General features: G+C 43.4%; 1 protein-coding gene across 4 annotated transcripts in view; it reads left to right on the top strand.

Moving 5' to 3' along the window:
• The window catches only part of CAMTA1 (calmodulin binding transcription activator 1), a 965,206-nt gene that overhangs the window by 5,197 nt on the left and 935,758 nt on the right, over nucleotides 1-24,251 (top strand). Inside the window, exons 1-2 of one of the 4 annotated variants that reach the window (XM_061160492.1) lie at nucleotides 18,674-18,802; nucleotides 23,180-23,249. The exons of 1 other annotated variant lie outside the window; for it this stretch is intronic. In XM_061160492.1, coding sequence (XP_061016475.1) covers nucleotides 18,719-18,802; nucleotides 23,180-23,249 — 154 coding nt within the window. In that variant the 5' untranslated portion in view covers nucleotides 18,674-18,718. Of the gene's footprint in view, nucleotides 1-18,673; nucleotides 18,803-20,406; nucleotides 20,475-23,179; nucleotides 23,250-24,251 lie in introns of those variants that run through there. 2 more of the 4 variants (XR_009695818.1, XR_009695816.1) reach the window with 2 other exon arrangements.

Genomic DNA, 24,251 nt, shown 5'->3' with positions numbered 1-24,251 from the left:
TTAAATCCTACCTCCCTTTCTTCCCACAAGGTTTCTTTATTGCCTTTCTCATAATTATTAAAAAAAAAATATTTGTAGATCTGCTGTATTTATAGCCTTTCTGTATTAAAGAGGGATGCCCACAATTCTTTTTGTCCTGTAGTGAGAGGCAGTGCTACTTCTTGGTAGGGAGATGGACTGGAATTGAAGCCGCAAGGTAAGGGGTGATGGTCATATCTGTGACTGGACAGCATCCTTGTTGAAACACTGTGTCCTTCCAGCGCCTAGGCCTCCCCATGTGGGATTTTGGAAATTTTTCTTTGTGCTACATTCAGCCAACTTCCTTCTTTTTCTTTGGCTTGATAATGATACATTTCTTTGGGTAGAGCCAGCAAGTCTAGACTCCATCTGGGGCCTCCATCCAGGAGGTGGTGTGGGGTCTTGTACTGTCACTGCCTTTTACAGTACTGTCTCTCTGGTCTTGGGTGTCTCTGAGGGTGAGGGTAAGGAGTGTCCTGGCTCCTCTTCTCTGTCCATAGAACATGAGTTAGAGTGCATGGTCACTCATGCCCTGTTCTGCGTTACAGCATGTGATGGCTCTGTCTTGTCTTTTTGTTTATTTTCAGAATATCTAATCAAGTTCAGGATTTAGTTGATCAGACGTCATCAGATCTCTGGATTTTGTGCCATCCATGGATGTCGTGGCCATCAGTCCTGTGATTAACATGTATTGCTGTTCTGTTGTTAGAAAGGGGAACTTGCAGACATATGGATGGTCTTCCATCCCATAATATTTGTCATGTGTTTGTAAGAAAAGTGTTTCTTTGTATATACTGACAGTAGACAGCAATCCTCGATTTTTTTATGTGATGGGACAAAGTAAAGGGTGTTTTTTTCCTCTCCCCTATCAGTATGCTGGCTATGTATTTCTAAGGTTCTGTTGCATCTTTCTGCTTTGAACGCCATTGCTTGTAGAAGGTCATGGGCCTCCTTGTGTAAAGATTGGTAATGCTTCCTGAGCATTTTTTAGTTCATTACCTTGGACTAAAAAAGAAATATTATGTACCCCGCTGCAAAGAGAGGCCAAGTGTCAGCCACATTACTTCCCTTTTTTTTTTTTTAAAGAGGGTTCATTTACTTTCAGCCTATTGACATCTCGTAAGATGGAATGACCAGAGATATTTTTGAAGTGGTTCTTGTGTGTGTTCTGCTCACTCTTGATGGAATTGCATGTTCTGTCATATATGAGTCCCTTGCTCATTTGGAAAAGTTCAGTCACATTTTATTTACTCCTAAGATTTAGCAAGGCCCTTCAAGACAGGTAACCAACACATGCCTTTCTGAGAGTGTTAGCAGAGGGTGGCTGCGAGGAGGAAGATGTGCTGGGTTGGGGCTGATTCTTTGCTCAGTTCTGTGCAGTGTGGTTTTGTAGTTACAAGTGCACATAGTGATGTGCCTTGAAGTAAATGTTCAAGGCTGAGTTCGGAACAGTTTCAAACATGCTACCACCTGGACGCTAATTAAGTGGCATTAATCTCACCCCCGATCTCACTTCTTAATATCATCTAAATACCCCCTTTCCCTTTCTCTCCCTCTGAAATCTAAAACCAGCAGTCATAACGAATGAATCCCCGAAAAGGAAGCCACGAAGGCCAGCTCTGACCCCCTTCCTCGTGGCTCAGCTGCTGACTTTGGGCACCTTGTCAGTTGCTTCTTTTGCATAGACAGGCTCTGGTGGGGTGAGCAGGTGACGTGGAGCATTCAGTCATTTAACAGACCAGGCCTGTCTCTCCAATCTTTCCTTAGCAGTTACCACAAGGTAAGATCATGTATTTTAGTCACTTAAAAACACTTGTTAAGTGGATGATCCTTCCTCCTTTATTTCTCCCTAGCCGTTAGAATGAATACTGGAGTTAGTCTTCTCATGGGACTAGTGAATCACTGGTCCCTGCTTTTGTGTCCAACATCTGTGAGAAAATGGGGCGCTGACTCCCCAAAACTGGAGTCTGACCCTTCAGGACTCAGACGTCTGGAGCCTGCACGTTAACTGTGGAGGTGATTTATTCTTCCAGCTAAATCTAGTATCTATACCAAGTGGTAAACCAGTTATTTAAGTTTACATTTAGCAGTATGTGTCTGTCTTACATTAGAATGGTATGCAGCTGCAGCCAAAGACACTCATGCAACTAGAAAACAGAAAATGAAAAGAAAGAAAGCCTTTTTTTCTAGTTTTGAAAGCCAGGTTCTATATTTTTTTTCCCTTCATCAGGGTTGATTTAGATGGCCAGAAAACATTTCTGAGGGTACAGCAGTACAATCAAGAATTAGTCTTTTTAAGACTTAAGATTTGGCTTTTAATGCTTATCTGAAAAGTTCTTCTTGAGGATGTATGTGCCCCACTGGTTTTCTGGGGCACATGGATATCAAACCATTTGGAAGCAATAAAAAGAAATTGGTATAAAGTGGGAAATTATCAAAGAAAAAATGTGATAGTGAAGAAATTACCCATTATATTTAAAAAAAAAAAATCTCAAAATGATGACTGTAAGTGTAAATTTAGGTATCCTAAGGAAAAAATGGATTGTTGGCATGATTACCATGTTGAAATCTGCAAATATACTTATTGTATGAGAAAAAGTCCCTGAAATGGGGATGCTTAGAAGATAAAGAAGTTGATGGGATTGGTGATTTTAAATTGTTAAGTGTTTTTTCTCTTTTAAAAAGTAATTGAAATAAAATAACCCCTTAGTGAAGAGAATGTAAACTTTAATGGAAGTTTAGGAGAATGAAACATTTAAAAAGTGAAGATTGAAGATAAGGATTTTTTATTGTGAATCCACAAGGGGGTAGTGATGCTCTATCAAAGATATTTGTGGTAAAAATGTGAGATGATCTCTTTTAACACTTTGGATTTACAGATAAAACCGGTAGGCTTGCATTTTAACTTAATAAGATCTTCTTTTCAAAATGTTTATTGGCAAAATTGTTTACTGCTGAAATTTAAAAAAAGTCCATTTTGGGTGAGTGGCTATTTTAAGCCACATGAATGGTAAAGAAGAGAGAATGTCCTTCTAGTTCTGTGCTCTCGAGAGGTTACTGAGGCTCTGAGGGTCACTTATTTTCTAAGAATGTAATCTTAAATTTCCTGGGAAACATTAGGACTCTAGGAATCACTTAAGTGTCCTGAATAAAAGGATCTTAGTAAATTATGTTTAAACTTTATAGAAGTTTGTATTGCTAGTTGTATTTTAAATTCTGTCAGGAGATGAAAAATGTAGACAGTCTGCACACTGGCTATTCTTAATAGTTCTAAGTAAATCAAATTTTTATAATCTATCTTTTTTATTAGTTTATATTCCATCATTAGATAAAAGCATTCCTCTCCCCCCGCCCCCCACATAAAAATTCCAGTATCTTGCCTGAGATCACTGAGTCCTTCCCTGTTATATTAAGAATTGCTCAAAATTAGGCATGGTTTGGCAATGCCAGGTAGTTTTTAGTGAAGAACTAATCTATATGGTGTGCTCTTTTTTGAATGTGATGGTGCATGGTGGGAGGAAGATTTAAGATGGGAATGAGACTATGTTCTTATTTAGAGACATAGCTAACCATATTTTTTTTAAAAAATAGTGCTTTTAACAATAATATGAAATATTTCCATGGTTTAGAAGTGATGATTGTTTGTAGCATATACACCGTGTATTTTTCATGTTTGGTCTCCGGGAAAAGGTTGTTAGTTTGGCTTTTTCTCTTTCTCTCCCTGTCCCTTCCCTCCTCCCCCTGCCCCACCTCTTCTTTTCCTTCCCTTATGTTGGGCAAGGGCTTTTTCTCTCTTGTGTGTGCTCAGTCATCAGTCCTGTCTGACTCTTTGTGACCCCATGGACTGTAGCCCACTAGGCTTCTCTGTCCATGGAATTTTCCAGTCAAGAATACTGGAGCTGGTTGTCATTTCCTTCTTCAGGGGATCTTTGTGACTCAGGGATTGAACCGGCGTCTTTTGCATTGGCAGGCGAATTCTTTACCACTGAGCCACCTGGGAAGCCCTTTTCTATCTTGTACCCTTTAGTAAATGACTAGTGATTTAACATCCCCAAAGATGCACTGTTTCTTTGTAGACTACCTGGAGCTCTGGTGGAAGCTGAACTATGACGTCAGCGTTTTCATTCACGAATTCAGTTCTTCCAAATCTCTTCTCTTGTTCTGTGCTCCTGAGCTGACGTCTGGCACATGCACAAATCAGTTCACCATCAGTCAGCCCATAAGTCAGCGATCAAAGGTAAAACAAAAGTTGCTGTAGTTGTTTGGTTGGAGCCATGGTTGCTCATGCTGATTTGCATCAGTGTAGTTTGGACAAGGTTTCTGGCGAAACAGATTGAAACCTAAAAACAGTCAATTTAATTATCTCATGATTCTGTGGATTGAGTTGTGTTGTGAACATATTGACACTACATTTTTGTTCTTCCATGAAGTTCAGGGTGCTGTGCTGTGGCTCCTTTGTTATGATGTAGCATTCCTGTTGTAATTTGACTGAATTGGAGGATTGAGCTTTATTTCAGAGAGGTTAGGCCTCCAGATTAAATTACATTCTACACAGATTACTTTTGTAATGCACTTGGGTTTTTTTTTTTTTTTTTGGGGGGGGTGTTCCATTGCTCTGGAAATATTTTAAATAACTGTTTGATACCTAGAGTTTCAATATGTTGTGATTATAGTTATGTAACTGGCATGGCCGTCCTTGTGTCGGAGTTGGGTTTCCTTTTCCTCGATCATGCACTCCTGTAGCTGTCGACTCCAACTTCTCCTCCAGGGAGGTCACTGCTTGTAATTTAGTGCTGCCTGAGAGCAGTTCTTGAAGAAATCTTGTTTGGAGTTGGCCTCTGCAGGGCCGGGCTGGAGGCTGAGCCTCTAGCGGCTGGCATCTTTCGGGCCTCCTGTAGTTGATGAATGGCGAGCTTGAAAAAAGTTCATTTTCTCTGGTTTCTTAGGGGTTTGTTGACTTTCCAGTTATTTAATTGCCAAGAAACATGTAGAAGTAAAGTGTGTTATATTTAGAAATCATTTTAGCTCAGTTACAATTTATGGTTAGAGATGATTCGAACTGCAACCGTTTTGATTGATATCCAGTGTTACTCCCTAGATGACTTCTTAAACCTCCTGACAACTCAGAGATACTGTCTTCTCACAGCCCTAAATGAAACGAGAGCTTTGTGTTCCTTTCGGATGACCCAAGTTCTCTGATGGGGAACAGAGATTTGTAGTCTGTTGTTTGGCGTTCTCCTTTAAGTAGATGCTCCGAGAAAAAAAAACTGAGAGCAAGTAGACATGAATAAGCATTTGAAACTGACTCAAATGACGTTTATTATTTTCTCTAAGAACTAAATCGTTTTAAAATTATTTAAATAAATTTCCAGGAAGGAATCTGATTGTAAATACTGTTGAAGAAAGGAATATTTAATGGTATAGGGTTTCCGTAAACACTGCCTCATTTTCAAAACCATGCTTTCCTGTGGACTGCTGTAGGATTTATGAAAAGTTATGGGTTTGGAGCTCAGATTTCAAAATGTTGGGCAGTCTAGCTGTGGTGTCAGCATTATCATTTTTGTCTTACTCTGAACCAAACAGCGCTAGATGAATCCTCTGTCCATGGAGGCTTAGGTTTCCTGCGTGGCTTTGAGAACAAGTCCATAGTGGTTCCCAGCTCATCCCTTCTCTTTCTGTAGCCAGAAACACTGGGGAACAGGAGCAGGGACTTCGGCTGGAGGTGCGTTTTCTGCTGTCCTGGCTGCCTCTTCTGCAGGCCAGGTGTGGGGAGCCTATCTCCCTGGCCTCGGCTTGCTCCTCCTCACCCGCTTCTACTTCATCACTCTCCATTTTGGCTCAGCATCTCCTCTTGGTTTTCTGAGGCTTCGGCTCTCGCATAATGAGTTAGTCGGTCCTAATTTTAAGGGGAGTCACGTGTTGAGTAGAGAGTAGTCCTGGTGACGACCTCTAAAGTTCCTTCTCATTCTGACTTGCCATGATAAGAAAATGAAGCTGGATGTGTGGGATTTCGCTTCATGGCTTGCTGTGCTGGTACGCAGCTGTCTTTTCCTGTGTAACTCTATCTTTTCCTTTTGAGGTACTTGCTCCAGGTCAAGAATTAATGTGTTGGCTCAGGCTGTCAGTGTAGGAGGAATTTGAACCGTGGTTGCTGAGGCGCCTTCTTTCTGGTGTACCGAGAGGGCTTAACTCTTTAGGTCAACATGCTGTGAGTTAAAAATTGTAAAAAGGTTGTTCAAGATGTTAAGGATGCACAGCACAAAAATGTTCATTCTGCTTAGTTCTTCCCTGTGACACATTTCAGGTCTTTATTCTGATATGGATGAGAGTTTATAGTTTTGGAAAAATAGACTTAAATAATACATGAGTACAGATGCAAAAGTGTCTGCTAACCTCAGACATTTTCTGTTTGAGGTAGTATTATTTATATTCATTTAGCTTTATTTCCCGGAGTTGATTAATATAACTGTTACAAAGATGTATTGATTGCTAGACTCTTCCTACTAAGAAACTCGGGTAGACTGGGGAGTTGCGGCGGGGCCACTGTAATTGATCATATTGCATCTTCACTTGGGCACATTCCCTGGGCTGCTCAAGGCCTGGCATCAGGGTTGGGACGTTTCTTTCCTGTTTAAAGATACTGAGGGGCAAGTGAAAGTTCCCGGTGTTCTTGGCAACACACTGCCTTATCCTTTCTGTCTCTGCCATGTTGAAATGTGCTGGCTGAACCATTTGCTTTGATGAAGCTTCTCATGGAGGTCTCTTCCTCATTTACTTTTATTGATATAGGCTGTTGTGTTTACAAAGAAAGCTGTAACAAGTGGAAGATAGCGAGTGGGTACTCAACATTTTTGAAGTACTTGCTTTTCATCCTAGGGGTCCTCCAGAAATTGATCATGGATTACTTGACCAAATTCAAGGCCCAGAGATTTATTCCAGGCACTCTGGGAGGTGAGGCCCATCAGTCTTTCTCTACTGAATCTGATTATTCTCCAAATGACCCATTGCTGCCCGCACGGCTGTCTTCTGATGCAAATCTGGTGATAGTGGCAACCTTTCTAACCGAGCTGAGTCTCCTTGACAGCTGTTATCTGTCCTCTCCAGGTATTTTTAGTCTCCGGCCTCTGTGGCCACGTCTAGAGGATCCGAGGATGAATTTAGCTGCTCTGGGGCCGCTCCAAGTGGTTGCGGGTGTTCTCTGCTCCCTCCTCTCCAGCCTCCCGCAGCACCACCTCTCCGGAGGCTCGGTGCCCTTGTCGCTCGATGACCGAGCAGAGACAGAAATCATTTGTTTAATAAGAATGAAAAAGTCAGGATTTTTCAGGATGCTTTTCAAGGTAAACAGTCGGGAGCAGGGATGGTGTACAACAGCAGCGTGAGTGGACTTCACGCCACTGAATTTTATGTTCAAAAAGGGGTAAAGTGGTTGGTTTTACATTATGTATGTTTTTGCATGATTAAAACCACCCTCCAAATGAATATAAAACCCAGTGATAAAAGTATCTATAAGGAGCTGAGAGTAAATATGTAGCAGTATTTTCGTTATTCTCAGTTGGCAGGTGGTGCCTTAAATGAAGGTTCAGAATCCACCTCATGCCACGTGTGTGTGTGGACACACACATACTCACACACAGTGAACGCACGGTGGTCCTCAGCTCTGAGGCTCCTTTGTACAGAAGAGGGTGGGCCCTGCGCCCTTGGTGTCACAGAGGGAAAGCAGATGGAGCGGTTCCTCCTGCAGGGAGCGCGGGCACTCCCGCTGGGTGCCATGAAGGTTGCTTTTGTGTAAGGAGAGCCGAGCCACCTCAGCCGCGCAGGAAGGAGACCAGAGTGAGCCGCGGAGTCTGCAGTGGACTCTGGGGTCTGGGCCTGGCCCTGCCGGCTCCCCTCTGTGCTGGTCCCTCTGTCTCTCCTCGCTGACACGATGTCTCGCTCATACCTTCCATGCCTTGTGGCTTCCCGGGGCTCTCTGTCCTCTGACTCCAGTCTCTGTGGCATGTGTTTAAAGTTCTGCGGACGGAGGGTCGGAATGACTGCTCTCAGTTGGTGGTTTTGTTTCCAGAGGTCGGGGGTTCACCCTGGTCTGGTCTACGCTGAAGGAGGGTGGGCTCAGATCTGCTGGTCTGCTGATCACTTCAAGGGGCTCATGGCCAAGGACTGTGGGAGGAGGGGACCATGGCATAGGGTCCTGATGCCTCAACCTCTCTCTGTTAAACTGTGTAAAAGGAAGAATACTGACCCCAAAATGGATTTCCTGCATTCACTTGCTATAGTGAGTAAACTTTTTTTAAAAAATTCCTTTCTTTTTTAAAAATCATTTGTTTATCTGACTGGGTCAGATCTTAGTTGCAGCATACAGGATCTTCTTTGTGTCCTGTGGAATCTTTTATTTTTGCTGTGATGCACGGGCTTAGTTACCTTGTGGCATGCTGGGATCCTAGTTCCTCAACCAGGGATTGAACCTGCAACCCCTGCATTGCAAGGTGGATTCTTTTTTTTTTTTAATTGGGGTGGAAAAGTGCTTCACAATTTTGTGTTGGTTTCTGCCGTACAGCAGCATGAATCAGTCATAATTATATGTGTATATATATATGTCGTTTTCCTCCTGAGCCTCCTTTCCTCTCTCCATCCCACTCCTCTGGGTCATCATAGAGCACCAGGCTGGACTCCCTGTGTTATTTAGCAGCTTCCCACTAACTATTTTACATATGATAGTGTATGTATGCAAGGCATATTTTTAACCGTCAGACACCAGGGAAGTCCCGCGAGTAAACTTTTTACTGAGAAAATGTTCACTGTGGCTCCAGCCACGAGGCCCAGCACCCTCAGCCTGCCCGGGCACGTGTATGGGTAAATCAGTGGTGATGAGGCAGGCAATACACGTGGCAGCCTCGTGGTCCGGCAGCCTCTGCCCTGTGGTTCTCGGGAGAACTGGCAGTTGTGGCGGGGTGTGCCAGTGTCTTTTGAGGTGTCTCCCAGTTCACATGCTTGGGTGGGCTTCCTTGCCTTTCCCCTTGTTGTGGACCACGAAACCTGGGAGTCTGGAGATGTTGCCTCTGAAGAGGGTGGAGGTCCGGAGGAGGAAACAGGGAGCAGCCTATGTCTTAAGGACATATGGCCACTGAATGCACACTTGTTTGCTTTTCCTTCTTATCCTTCCTGCATCTAGTCTCAAGGTTTTTCTTGATTTCTCATGGTAAAAGAGGAAGGAAAAGGAGAGCAAACAGGTTGAAGGCTGAGAGAGCAGGTTTGGAGATCTGTGTAAGAGGCTAGTAGCCAGCACACCATTGAGGTCTGTGAGCTGCTCAGTGATTGGTACTTCATAGTGATGACCTTGGGTATATTCACAAAAGCAACACCAACTATGCTCTGCTTAACAAATGAGGCAAGTATATAATGTTTGAAAGAAACATGATCATCAGATGGTTTTAGTAGTCAAAGGGATTTGACTTGTTTTCAGTATAACAGTTTTGGGTGGGAGGTGGGAAGGAGGTTCAAGAGGAAGGGGACATCAACCTATGGCTGATTCATGTTGATGTATGGCAGAAACCATCACAATATTGTAAAGTAATTATCCTCCAATTAAAAATAAATAAATTTTAAAAATATAAAATGACAGCTTTATTGAGGTATAATTCTTTTACCATAAAATTCACCCTTTTAAAATATACCATTAAGTGGTTTTTGGTGTGTTTAAACACAGCTGTGTAACTGTCATCATTGTCTGATTCCAGAACATCTTCATCACTCCTGAAAGAAACCTCTGTCTGTTAGCAGCCGCTTTGCTTTGCTCCCTCTCCTCTGCTCCAGGCAATTAATAGTCCACTCTCTCTTCCTGGACTTGCCTGTTCTGGACATTTCATACAAATGGAATCCTACACTATGTGGCCTTTGGTGACTGTCTTCTTTCCCTTAGCATGATGTTTTCATCCACATTATAGTTTATATCAAAACTTCATTTCTTTTATGGTGGGATAGTACTGTATTGTATATATATACCGCATTTTATTTATCTGTTAACCAGTTGATGGACATTTCTCCTTTTTAGCTCCTGTGAATAATGCTGCTGTGAATATTTGTGTACATGCTTTTGTGTGGACAGTGTTTTCAGTTCTCTTGAGTGTACACCTAGGAGTGGAATTGCTAGGTCATACGGTAACTCTGTGTTTAACTTTTCAGGACCTGCCAAACTGTTTTCCAAAATGGTTACATCATATTAGATTCCTGCCAACAATGTTTGAAAGTTCCAGTTTCTCCACATCCTTGTTGGCACTTGCTGTTGTCTGTCTTTTTGATTGTAGCCATTCTTATGGACATGACTGAGCGGCTGTACAACAACTACATTCTCATGGATGTGAAGTGGTGTCCTACTGTAGTTTTCGTTTGCATTTCCTAAAGGCCACTGATTTTGAGCATCTTTTTTCTTGTGCTCATTGGCCATTTGCATGTCTGCTTTGACGGATATCTGTTCAAGGCTGTGGCCCATTTTTGAATGGAGTTAGTTTTTTGCTTTTGAGTTGTAGGTGTTTTTTGATATATTCTGGATAACAATCCCTTATCAGATGTAGGATTTGCAAATATTTTCTCTCATTCTGTGGATTCACTTTCTTGTGGGTTTCCTTTGAAGCACCAAAGTTCTCAATTTTGAGTTTCATGTACCTGCTTTTTTCTTTTGTTGCTTTTGCTTTCATAATTAAACTATTGCCTAGTCCAAGGTTATGAAAATCAACACCTATGTTTTCTTGTCAGAGTTGAATAATTTTGGCTTTCACATTTAGGTCTCTGGTTCACTTTGAGTTAATTTTTGTATGTTGTGAAGTAGATAGGCTTTGAGCTTCATCCTTCATCCTTCCAGCTTCATCCAGGATATCCAGTTGTCCTGGTGCATTTTTGAAAAGACCATTCTTTTCCCAATGAAGTACTTGGCACCCTTGTCAGAAACCAGCTGCCCATAAGAGTGTGAGCTTCATTTTGGAGTTTCATTTCTAATCCAGTGACCTATGTCTGTCCTTAGGCCAGTACCTTGCTGTCTTGGTTACTGTAGCTTTGTAGTTAAGTTCTGAAATCAGGAAATGTCTGTCTCTGAACTGTTCTTTTTAAAAATTGTTTTGACTGTTCTGGGTTCCTTGAATTATCATAAGAGTATTAAGATCAATTTGTCAATTTCTATGAAAAAGGCAGTTTTTATATTGATAGGGCTTATATATTAAATGTAGGGATCAATTTGGGCAGTTTAAATCCATTTTATGGATCCACTGTTTGGGAACTAGTGTTGGCTAACTCGGGATTCCCAGGTGGCACACTGGGCAAGAACCCGCCTGCCAGTGTAGGAGATGCAGGTTTGATCCCTGGGTTGGGAACATCCTCTGGAGTAGGAAGTGGCAACCCACTCCAGTATTCTTGCCTGGAAAACCCCATGGACAGAGGAGCCTGGAAGGCTACAGTCCATGGGGTCACAAAGAGTCAGACATGGCTGAGCCACTGAGCACACAGGCACGCACTGGCTAACTCAAGCAGCCAAGCATCTAGCCCTAAAAAAATTGTTGTTTTAATTCATTACTGCAGTAAGCTGCATTACTGAAAAACTAATTCCCTGTTAGCCTGGAATTGGACTGTTCAGTTTCCAAGAGAGCGAATAGTTGTCCATGTAGCCTGTGTATATCTAGGCTTCTTATGCTGTGTGTTCTTACCATGTGAAAGTTTGCCGATGCCTTGCATGTTTAGAAAAGATGTGGTATTCTGGTTAGCATTCATTCTGATTAATAGAGAATTAATAGGTTCCGTGTATGAACATTTAATTTCAAAGTGTTGGGATATGTTACAATAATATTGTGACATTAAAATTTATATTATTATTATTGGAGGTGTCAGAAAATATTTTAGGATCTTGTAGTCCTCTGGGGGCTGTGTGACTCTCAGTTACTGTTACAGTCTTAAGGCAGTTTATTTACTCAACGAATAATAATAAAGTGCCAGCCCAGAGGAGTACAGACATGGTCCCTGTCCTCATGCAGCTAATGGGGAGACCAGTGTTAATTAAGGTGTGTGTTTAGTTGCTCAGTCGTGTCTGACTCTCTTACGACCCCGTGAACTGTAGCCCACCAGGCTCCTCTGTCCATGGGATTCTCCAGGCAAGAACACTGGAGTGGGTTGCCATTTCCTTCTCTAGGGGATCTCCCCGACCTAGAGATCAAACCTGCATCTCCTGTGTTGACAGGTGGATTCTTTACCACTGAGACAGTTAAGGAAGGTGTCATGTGTAATTACGTAAGGCTGAAACACCACAGGCGTCTTCCTAGTGCTGCGTCGGGTCCATACTATGCAGGTGAGCATAGGGCATCAGAAAGGGATCTGTTCATGTGGGAGCTTTGGAGATCCTTCCTGAGCTGCACCTGAAGGAAGCCAGGCACTAAGTGAGGGGAGAATGGGGGAAGCTTTAGGTAATTGGAGGGCTGGCTAGTGAGATACATGGGGATATCCTGGGTATATCTGGCTGCTTGTAGCTTTTGAGGGGTCCCCGAAGACTTGACTCTGGTCTTTAACCCTTAGGTGCCTTGTGATTTTGTTTTGAGCAAGTTACTTGGCCTTTCTGAGCTTTCTTACTCACTGTTTTTTAATCTTATCAGGCACTGTGTAGCCATCTTTATTTAAAGATACTTTCTGAAAACATACAGAAATCTAGGCTTTTGGTTGATTGTATTTATACAATTCAAAAATATTTGTTTTTTCATGACCTTCTTTGGTTGTTTACTTCAGAGTGCAATACTGGTAAACTGAATATTTTTATGAACATTTTCCCTAGTCTTGGAAATTAGGATTCACTTCTGTTCATAATATTCCAGAAGCTTCCAGTATGCAGGGGTGCATATGCGGATGCAAGAGAGGAGTGCTGTCATCAGGCTCTGGGAGGACCTGGGAGGACTTCTGGAAAGCAGTAGAATTCGGCCACATCCCTGACAGGCAAACATGGTGGTTTGAGGAGAGTTTCCTAGCAGAGGAGATGGGGCAGAGGCCCACAGCCAGGAGTCCTGGGGCTGGGATTCCTGGTGCGTGTGGGTAGCTGAGCCTGGAGAAGTAGGTGGGGGGCAGGTGTAGAGGCTGGGAAGGCGCACTGAGGAGTCTGGCCTCTGTTCTCTCTGTTTTGGGAGCAGCTTCTACAGTTACTTCTTTAGCATAGGAGTGGGGTCGATTGGATAGTCTTGTTTTCCTTGAAGGTGCTAATAAGGGCTACCTGCTTACTGCTCCAGCTTCCTTTCCATTTTCCAGCTGTGGTCAGTTCTTTTAGATTCTGGTTGTACCAGGGCACCACGCTTTCTCTTGGTTTTAGGTTTTGCATGTTGTCATTGCCTTGGCTTAGAAGGTGCGCTTTCCTCTAAAACAAATACACACGTACTCAGGCATTTGTTCTGTCCACTGCCTCTGCTTGTCCTCTGGGTTTCTCCTTAAATCACACTTGTTGAGAAGCCTTCTGGACCTTGCCTTTCTTTTCAGGTTGGATTGTGTGCCCTTCCTGATGCACTTGTGGCACTTTATGGTGTTCCTGCTCACGGCACATTATAGTTGTGTTGAAGTTGCTGGCTTACTGCTCTTCATCCTTCAGTTAGAGCTGCATCTTTAGTGGTCAGAGGCTCGAGCACCAGGCACCTGTAAATGTTCAAATGAATGAATGTGAAAACAGGAGGGACTGGAGTTGGCAGAAAACAGCTCCCGACGAGAATGTCTGTAGCAGTCCACTGGAAAAAGAAGCTGGTGTGACTGAGTTGTATGTTTATGTGTGAGAGAAACACACTTTTGTGACTGACTGACCATGGACTGTGAGAGATGAGAAGAGGTGAAGGTGACTTCTAGCTTTTGAGCCTCAACAACTGGTGTCAGGTGAGGCCATTAACTGAGTGAGGAGTCAGGAGGCGGGTATCGTTTGGGGTGAAAGTGAAAGTCGCTCAGTCATGTCCAACTCTTCGCGACCCTGTGGACTGTATAGTTAGTCCTTGGGATTCTCCAGGCCAGAATACTGGAATGGGTAGCCTTTCCCTTCTCCAGGGGCTCTTCCGAACTGAGGGATTGAACCCAGGTCTCCTGCATTCTAGGTGGATTCTTTTCCAGCAGAGCCACAAGTGAAGCCCATGTTTTGGGGTGACTGGATGCAAATGTGTCATTTCTGTTTCAGGTGTAAATGGGGTTGTCATAGCATGTCTGTGTATAGTATGACCGTTGGGAGTGTGGATCAGAGATCAGGGGGTCAGCCCTGTCACCCTGTTTTCCTTCCTCATTGAACTTTCAGAGGGCAAGGGAGCCTGGTGATGGAGTCCATAGAGGTCAGCCTTCCTGGCACAGGACAGGGTGGAAAAGGGTGGTGAGTTGACTCGGAGGGGCCTCTGGTGGAGAAAGTAAGTTTCATGGATATGGAGACCTTATTTGTCTTTTCTTGTGGCTCCATCTCTGCCCAGAACAGTGTCTGTTGGTTGAAGGAATGAATCAGTTCAGATGAATTAGTAGAAGTCATAGTAGTGGGTGAAATTGTCATGAGAGAAAAGAGGGGACTTGTGGGCAGAAATGTGGTGAATGCCTCCATTTAAGTGTCAGACGGAGGGGAGAGGACCAGGAAGAATGGCCAGAGAGGTGGGAGAGTGAGAACACAAAATCAGAGATGCTTCAGTGCACAGGGTTGTAAGGAGTTATCCATTGTAATGCCAAGAGTTTGAGTAGAACAAAGACTAAGAAAAAAGTACTGATTTTGTTGGTTTGATAGTGAGTTGAGAGGATGAGAACGAGGTAGCGAGAGAGAGTAGATAATTCTTTCAAGAGTTTTGGTGATAAATGCAGAATGTTGATACAATGATAGTGAAATGACTGAGACAACTTAGTTAAATAGTGAAATGTCCCAAGTTGAGAAAAGAAATTACTAGGCCCTGATGGGTGTATTAGTTATCTTTGCTGATGTAACGAATTACTACAAACTTAGTGGTTTATAGAAAGGACACACTTGTTATCTGGCCTGTGGGTCAGGAGTTCAGGGAGGGCTTGGCTTGATCTGCTGCTTCAGGACCTCACAGCCTGCAGTCAAGCTGTCGGCCAGGGCTGGGGTCACATTTGAAGGCCCAACTGGGGATGGACACGCTTCTGGGTCCCATAAGTCCTCATGGGCCTCCCCAGCATGGCAGCTGCTTCATCAGAGCCAGCAGAGGAGTGTCTGCCAGCAGGATGGAGGCACTGTATACACTGCCTAGTCACGGAGGTGTTGTCTCAGTGACACGTTCTGTTGTGAGAAGCAGGTCTCTCAGTCCAGTGCACACTCAAGGCGGGGAGCTTATACAGGAGTGTGTGCTCACTAAGGGGATGGGGTCACGGGTAGTCCCCCATGGTGTTACAGGGGGAGGGTGATGGCATGAGAGAGCAAAGGATGGTTCTTTATAAAGAGGGCTGTGGGGCACAGAGGCAGGGTAGGGGTTTTGAAGGTGAAGTTCCAGATTCAGGTATGTCACGCTGGTGACCCTTTTCAGGAAGCTCCCTGCTCTCTCTCTTCATCCCCTGTCGAGGGGCATAGATGCTCCAGAAGTGCTCTCTCCTGTGAGATGAATTGACAGATGAATATAACAGGATTATCACAGCCATTGATAAACCCTCTGCCTTGGCTAAGGTTGAATTATTTATCTGCAGATTCTTGGCCAGTGGAGGTATCTGCTCTGCTTGCCGTAGGATGTTGTTGAGGATCAAATGAGGTAATTCATATGGAAGTATTTTTTGGAATGTAAATTGATTTGCAGACAGAGGGCATTAACTGTACTTCTTTCCCCCCATGTTTAGTAGAACACATAGACTGTACCATACATTTTGCTTGCTAACTTGGGTTCATTATGTTGTACCTAAGTTATGGAACTGGACTTTATTTTAATGCTGTGATATTTTTAGGACTTTTGGAGTAGACTGTTTGCTTTTGTGATAAATGACCCCAAACTGCAGTGCTTTTCAAGTCTTTGTGTGTAATTTTTCAAAAATCTGTCCTCACTGTCTCTTGTCACTCTTGCTTCCACTTGTCTGTCCATCGCCTTCTGACTTGTTGCTTCTGACCTCCTCTGGGCTTGGCAACTTGATGGTTAAACTCAGTTAGAATTGTGAGTGATTTAACAGTAATCCAGCTTGGATTTGGGCTTGGGGGGTCCTTCTCACAATGAAGTGTGTGAGCTTTCGGGCGTGGACCAATCTCTTTTGGCCTCCGAGTATGTCTTGGTGTCCTTTGTAGTTCTGGTTGCGTTTGAATTAGGTGAGTCCCCACGCCACTGGGTTCCATTCAGGAGGCATGTCACTCACTGCTCTGTTAGGCAAAATGGTGTCCTCTTCTTTGGTTTTGGTGAGATTTTAGTTAGGGGGCTATAGCAAGTGGTGATGGGTGATAGGTGATCTGTGATTAGTGGACCAAAAATGTTTGAGAATCAGGAAAACCTTCTTACCAGGTTGGCATCATGCTTGTGTGTAGCTGGTCTTTCCTTTAGGGTGTCGAACTCCCTGCATGGATTGCAGGGTGTTCTTCCATGTTCCTCGTGTGCTAGAACTTTTCTGTCACGGCATCTTGTGAACTTTCTTTGCCCTAGCTTTTGCGTTGAGTCCCTGCATTATTAGGGGGAGAGCCTATGTTGTGTAGAGAGAGCCCAGGAGTCCTGCAGGGAGACCTCCGCTGGGTTCTGCCAAGGGCCCGCCTGTGGCCCTGGACTAGTGTCTGTGCCTGGGCCTTGGTGTCTGGAATAGACATAATGTCTGCGCTGCTGCCTGTTGGGCCAGAGTAAGATTTTATATGTGAACGTGCTTGTTAAATGTTGTTGTTTAATCATTAAGTTGTGTCCAACTCTTTGTGACCCCATGGATTGTAGCCCTCCTGTCCATGGGAATTTCCCAGGCAAGAATACTGGGGTGGGTTGTCATTTCCTTATCCAGGAGATCTTCCTGACCCAGGGATGGAACCTGCATCTCCTGCATTGGTAGGTGAATTCTTTACCACTGATCCACCTGGGAAACCTTTGTTAAATGTACATAATACCAAATAAAATAAAATGCCTAGCCTGTTGGGTTGATAGCTCTCTCTCTTTGAGAAGTTAAAAAAGTTATCAGTGCTGCTAAAAAAAGTGTAATTTTAAATTTTATATAGTTTTTTTTTTTTTTTCTGAATATGTCCTACTGGAATCTGTTTATACAAATGAGAATGTTTAATAAATGCTCTTTGATTATTTTTAGAGTATTGAGTATACTGGCTTCCTAGCCAAATTAAATTTATAAAAATTCTAATGATATTGTGATTCATAGCTAGGAAGAAATTTTTTTTTTACATTCTGAAATCACTTTAAATACGCTTTACATGAATCTCTGGTAATAGTGAATCAATTAATGTGATTTCTTAGGTCATAAATCAGGCTTGATAAATTGTAGTATTAGTTCCTGTGTAAGTGTCTCAGACCTACAACCGTTTTGTGGTCTGTTTTAGCAACTTGTTTGCTTTTGAACTCTATTCTAGGTGTTGAACTCAATTTGAGAGCCTAAAATGGTTTGTGCCCCAATTACCTTAGAGGTTACTGCCTTGCTTTCTTATTGTGCTGGCCCTAGTAGTGGGAAGTCAGCCACTACTCCTTTTAACTTGAGTACACACTTTAATTTTGTCTCTATCCCACAGGAGTGTTGGGAAGATTATTATAGTCACACTTACAGTATATTTTAAACTTCTTGAAAAGAGGGTAATACGTGAGCACAAAATATTTTTGTAGTGTGCCATGTAATTATTCCCCCCCACTGACCCTTTGTGGTTTGTGTTTAGGGTGCATGGTGTTTTTCTAGACTCTGAGGTCATTAGCTGGGAGGATTTTCTGGAGGCCTCCGGAGCCTGGTCTCTGACAGGCCCTGTGTTACCCTCTGTTAAGCAGGCCTGTGCTATCACCACAAATGGTAGCCTTGATTTTGTTGGTGTCCGTGAACATGGCAGAATATTTTCACCCCTTCATTCTTCTTAGTGGGTCAGAAGGAACTTTTATTGCTTGATTGTTCATGGAGCAGAGGATGGGTGGCAACCTGGGGTGGCCTTCGAAGAGGGAGACTGAGATTCTTGAAAAGACTGATGGTCTTTATTCAGTAAACCCTACAATCACCAGGGCAAGAGACGGGATCACTCTTTTTCCTTTCCATGAACTTCTGGGAATGTTGTTCATCCATGAATTCAACAAATATTTGAGCTTCTATTATGTGCCAGGCATTAAGTACTGGAAAAGCCAGACATCCCTTCAAGGATGCCCTAGATATAGTCTTATTTTGAATATGATAGAAAAATATTTATCAGGATAGAAAAACTACTAGATTGGGTTTAGATGCTGAATGGCTTTAGGGATTAAAGGTGGAGGTGATAGGTTCAGAATGCATTTTTGAGAGGACTGACTCTTCTGTAATTAAAAAAAATAATTACAAATGGCATTGTGGCAGAGTCTGCGAGCTGATCACAAAACCGGTCTCCTCTTCCCGGGCAGGTAGCCAGACCTCTTCTCCCAGCCTCCCTGACAGTCAGGCGTGGCTTAGTGGCCGTATTCTAGCCAATGGCATGAGAGCCAAGAAGCGAGCCACTTCCAGGCCTGGCCCCAGGGCCCTCCCTCCGCAGGATTTCCGTGCCTTTTCCTCTCTGCTGGCTGCTGCAGAAGAGCCCAGTGAACTAGGAAGGCTCGTGCCTAGGATGGAAGGAGATCTGGGGCCAGAGCCATGGCTGGGGGGAGAGCTGCCTTCTGACCTACTGTTGTGGACTCTACACGAGCAAGAAGTAAATATTTATGGTATTTGAGCCATGATAAAGTTCATTCTAAGAGTTAGCCTGCCTAACAATGCTAGGCAAAACTGGTGAGTCTAGTAAAGGTGCTGAGAATTTTGGACTCTGCCTTCATTTTGATTATTTATATGTCACGTCATATGTAATGATCGGTGAATTTCAAGAATCAGTTTTAAAACTCCATGGCAAAAATCTTCTTGACGTGTCACTTTTAATTGATACAACTGGTTTATTGCATTCAGTGTGGCCTTTCTGTGGGTCCTCAGTTGGCTTTAAAGGGACTCTGTAGAGTCTTAAACATTGCCAGTGCTTACTATTTCAAAGAACTGTAAATAGAGTTTTCATCATGCCGCTTCTCTGTCCAAAAGCCACTTATCATTTCTTGTTATATAGCATTTTGTTTCATTTATTCCATCATCCAGAACCATATATAGTGTGTGTGTATATATATATGTAAATATATAAAATAAATGTAGCTATGTGTAACACACTGACCTAGGTTCTCTGAAGGGAGACAAAAATGATAAAGCATATTCCATGCCCCTGAAGAGTTTGTGCTGGAAACACAGATAGTTACTGGTTTTCCACAGTTATCGATTCACTTCAGCCTTTAATAAATCATGTATTATTTCATTACTTTTTTTCTTTTTACCATTGTCTCCAGTTAAATGTACTTTTTGAAGGCAGGGAGTGTGTTTTCAGGAGCTCCTCTGTCCTCTCTTGGGTGCTCCTGGCAGACTCTGGACCCTTAACTGAGTGACCATCCCTGTAGTTTGCTTTGCTTCTGGTGCATGGCTTTCCTGATACAGTTTTGTATTAGAGTTTGTGTCCACAGACGAGAGTCCTTTTGCAGGCCATTAAGAATTCATGGGATTGTGCCATCTGAAGTGTTGGGACTGGAAGGATCTTTATTAGATTATTTCCTGATCTTTCCGATCATCTAGTTCCTGATAGCCCAGGTGTGGCCATGAGTCATGGAGCCTTCCTAGAGGCACAGTCTCAGGCACACTCAGACCTGTGAGTCAGAACCTGAGAGATCCTCAGATGACCCACATGTGCATTGCAGTGGAGATGCCCTGCTCAAGGTCACCCTCCCACTTCTCTCTGGAGAAAACTCACATAGCTGTTGATCTTAGTGGTTCCCATCCCTGGATACATCTTGGGATCACTTGGAAACCTTTAAAAATTACTGCTGCCTGGGTTCCATCCCTGTGCATTACATGGTCAGAATGGCAGCCTGGGCACCAGAACTTTAAAAATCTTTCTCCATGACTGAATTGCAGCCATGCTGAGAGCCACTCAGTCTAGTAAGTGTGCAACTCAGGGTTCCCTGATGCTCTAATCGGGTAGTTCCCTCGACCCACAGGTGGATATGCTTTCAGAGCAGAGCTTTCCCTACCTGGTTCCTTGTCGTGGTGCGTCCCTTACACGGCTCTTCATTGTGGCGCTTCCCCTACCCGGTTCCTCGTCGTGGTGCATCCCTTACCCGGTTCCTCTTCGTATTGCGTCCCGTACCCGGTTCCTCGTCGTGGTGCATCACCCCATTTTATTCCTTCACAGTGCTTATCCCACTCTCCACCTGCCTCTCCCACTCGCAGATACTCCATGGGACAGATCTTGATTCCTCTTGTTCACTGCTGGGTCCCAGCTCCCAGGACGGTGTCTGGTGCGTGTGAGGTGCTCCCTTAGTAGGTGTGGGGCTCCTGGAAGGAGATAAAGAGGGGTGCATCTGGAGAGAAGCACAGCTTGTTCAGGTGGCACCAGTCTGGCCGCTCACCTGTGTCAGAGGTTGGGGTGGGAGAGGCTCCCGAGGAACAGGGGGCAGGGGTGTGTGCATGACTGAGTCAGACTTCAGAGCCAGCCTGCGGGGGCAGCACCAGGGCAGCATGGAGATGGGAACCCAGGGCTGGCGTTGTTTTCCCACCCGCTTTGTCCTGTGCACGGAGAGCTTGACTGTCTCCCCCAGGCCCGTCGGGGGGGTGGTGGTCCTGGGCTCAGATCTACAGACCCACAGACCCTCCTCCCTCCCTTCCAGAGCTAGGTGTAGAAATAGACCTCAGGGGTCTCGTGACAGGACCTAGCTCAGATCTGGCCCTTGGGTGCTTACTGCAAGGCAGCCATTGCTTATGTGAGTTAGCTTGTTTTGCCTTGTTTGCTTTGAGAACATTGTGTTTCTGAGGTTAGGATGACATTCAGTTTCACTCTCAGATTGAGTAAGTTTCTTTCCTGGTCAAATTAACTATTAAGACTTCGTTTGTTGTGGTAGCACTGTTGAGAAATCATGGTTGGTTGCTCTTGATATTTCTGTTCCATATGCTGTTTGTTGTTTTTAGTGTTCATTTCTTTCAATTTGTTATTCAGTATATCTTACCACATATTTACCTGTCATCAGACTCTGAAGTCAGGTGTAAAAGTTCTTCTTATGAAGCTATTCATTAATGTGTTTCTCTGTCCATTAGTGGTTTTGAAAACTTTTGTGAGATGTCATGATTGGTGGTAAACCTGAGCTGTCTTTTTTTTCCCCTTGATAATAGAAAGCCAGAAAACGTTAAGCCTTGAATGTAAAACATTTTTTTTAGCATGGTAAAATTTCCAGTTTCCATTTGGAAACCACATTAAGATGAGAGGTTGCGTTACTGTGATGAGAAGGCTGCTGCTGGTGACGCCCACGGATGTTGCCGGAAGCCTAGAATTCCACACTGGGGGGTCAGGGGAGAGACTAATGTTGAATTTTTCAAAGGAACGTGAATTCTGAAGTTAGTCCATGGTTCATAGGGACAGCAATCCTCAGGCCTAGATTGCTGATCAGTAGTTATCACTATTGATTAAATCAGGCAGAAGGAAGACAGTAAAAGTCCTGGAACAAGAATTTTCCAGAAACAAGAAATAAGTAATTGGGAACTGATGGTTATCCTGATAGCTAGGGGTTACAGTGTGGAGAAAGACTTGTTCTGTGGTGAAGCACTTGCTCACCGTCGATGGGGAGGAAAATTGGAAATTCACAGACGTAAGTTTAGTCAGATTTCAACCCTCATCGTGGCACAAAAAATCCAGGCAGTTATGAGTTTATTCTCAGAAAATGCTTGCATTTTTGTGGATTATACTTATGAACCATAGTAACAATGGCATTTTATATTTGAGTGGTACTCTTGAATCTAAAGCACTACCATATGCATTACCCCATCCATTTCTTCCAGCAACCCTCACTTGGGGGATAGAGTTATCTTCTGTACTCTTTTTTTTGATGAAGTAACATAGAGGTTAAATTACTTTCCTAGGGACAGCTAGTAAGTGAGAGAATTGAGCTTTTTCTATTTTGAACATAAAATGTTGAGGGTGATTGTTGAACTAGCTTTGGTTTTCTAGGTATATAAATCTGTAGTTTATAGTGCTGGAGGAATAGTCTAGAAATTTATTTAATACTGCAAGTGAACAAAAAAGGACCCCAAATAATTGGCTGGCAAGACTGAAAGAAATCCCCCACCCCTTTTTTTAAGTTACTATGGGGTAGGTTTTTATTTGAAAGCTTTAATTTTATCTACCTGCGGCAGCCTGAGGGCAGAGACCTGGTCCTCTAGCTTCTTCCTGACTCATCCCCCCGCCGTGCTGCTGGTGGGCATGCATAGATCCATCCTTTCGAATGGGTTGGGTTTGGGCCTTACTATTGGGAAGTGGTAATAATGTTGTTGAATGTTGACTGAGCTGCAGAATGAAATGGCATTGGTTCTTCGTAACAATTTCCTTACTTATAGCACATATGTTTGCTCTCTCTTAAAAGACTATGCAGGTAATGTAGGTTCACCAGTATGTGTCATTTTCCACATACGTGTATTTTATATTTTGAAACACTCTTAAGCTGACAGAAAAATCACAGATACAGTGCGCAAAGGACACCTTTTCCCTCTTGAACTGTGTGAGAGTAAGCTGCTGGTATGTTCTGTCAGCATCAGATCTTTTATTATGTGTTTCCTACAAGCAAGAACATTCTCTTCCATCACCACAATACAGGAATCTAAATCAGGAATGAACATCCAGGCGTCGGTACCGTCGAATCCTCTGAGCTCTGCCGGTGGTGCTGGTTGACCCAGTGCTGACCTGGTAGAGAGAGGCCCGGTGGGACCCTAGGTTGCACTTTATTGTCTCCCCAGCCTCCTTGAATCCAGAAGGGTTCTCAGTCCTCTTTGACTTTCATGACCTTGCCACTCTTAGTTTCCAGGACAGTCATTATGTGGAATGCTCCTCAATTTGGATTTGTCCGATATTTCCTCATGATTAGATTCAGGTTTTGCATACTTGGCAGGAATATCACAGAAGAGCCAGTGTTTATCTTTTTCAAAGATTAGTTTTACATTTTATTTTCTGTTTCCTTAGAGCGTTTCCCAAAGTGTATTCTGCGGAACTAGCACCTACTGTGTTCTCAACACCGTGCCACCTCTAGAAGGTAGGATTCGCAAGCTTTTGACTTACAGGAAGGGGTGGGCGTGGCAGCGAGAGTGGCCCCATCACTGTAGTGCAGGAAGGCCTGGGGTCAGCAGTGAGAAGACCTGGGTTCTGCCTTAAACTTGCTGTGTGATCTTCGATGAGTTACTTAATCCTTCTGAGGGTAGCAAAACAAAACTCCCCTTGTAAAGTTTCTGTGAGGATTAAAAAAGGAAGAGAGTTTAATCACGTGGGAAACTCAGAGCATTCTGCAAATGCTAGCTATCTTAAAATACCACAATTTGGGAATTCTAGTGTCAAATTCCATAGAGTTGGAGCCTGTGGTATTGTAGAAAAACCAGAGGTCATGTCTGAATCCCATGTGAGCCACTTACTAGCTGTAGATCTTGGGCAAATTAATCTGAACCTCAGGTTCTTCATCTGTAAAATGGGGGTAATTATGCCCAGGTGGGTTATTGCGAGGATTCATCGAGAGAGTCTAATGTAAAATCCTTTCTGGATGCCTGATATAGAGTCTCACAAATGTCTGCTCCCTCATAAACAGTAGGAAATAAATGTACTTGATTACGTGCGGCTCAAATGGAAATTGAATGGAATGAAGCAGGAGAGGATGCCCCAAACCCAAATTGATGGCAGTTGGTCTCAAGGCTACTGGACCTCCCCCACTTTATCTGCCCCCGCCTACATGTTTTTAGGTTGAAAATGTAAATTCAGTTAGAGGAGTTTATTAAACCTGAGTCTGAGCTGACCTGAACCCGGGTCAGAGGTTTGGTAGTGTGATTGGCAGGGAGAGGGTGTCTGGGCCTCCTGCAAATGGAAAGGGTAAAATCGGATGATCACACCCACTCTAAGAAGAGGAAAGGGGTTGTGAAATAGCAAAATGAGTTACATATTTCTGTTAAAAAAATTTTTTTTTTTAGCCTTTAAAACATCCTTTGGATAATGACAACTGGTTTTAATTCATTTTGGAGAATTTCTCTGGAAGGAATAAGAGGAAATCATA

The sequence above is a fragment of the Dama dama genome, chromosome 14 (assembly GCF_033118175.1).
Source record: "Dama dama isolate Ldn47 chromosome 14, ASM3311817v1, whole genome shotgun sequence".
NCBI lineage: Eukaryota > Metazoa > Chordata > Mammalia > Artiodactyla > Cervidae > Dama > Dama dama.
Note: the sequence above shows the minus strand (reverse complement) of the source record. Positions and strands in the feature narration are given on the sequence as shown.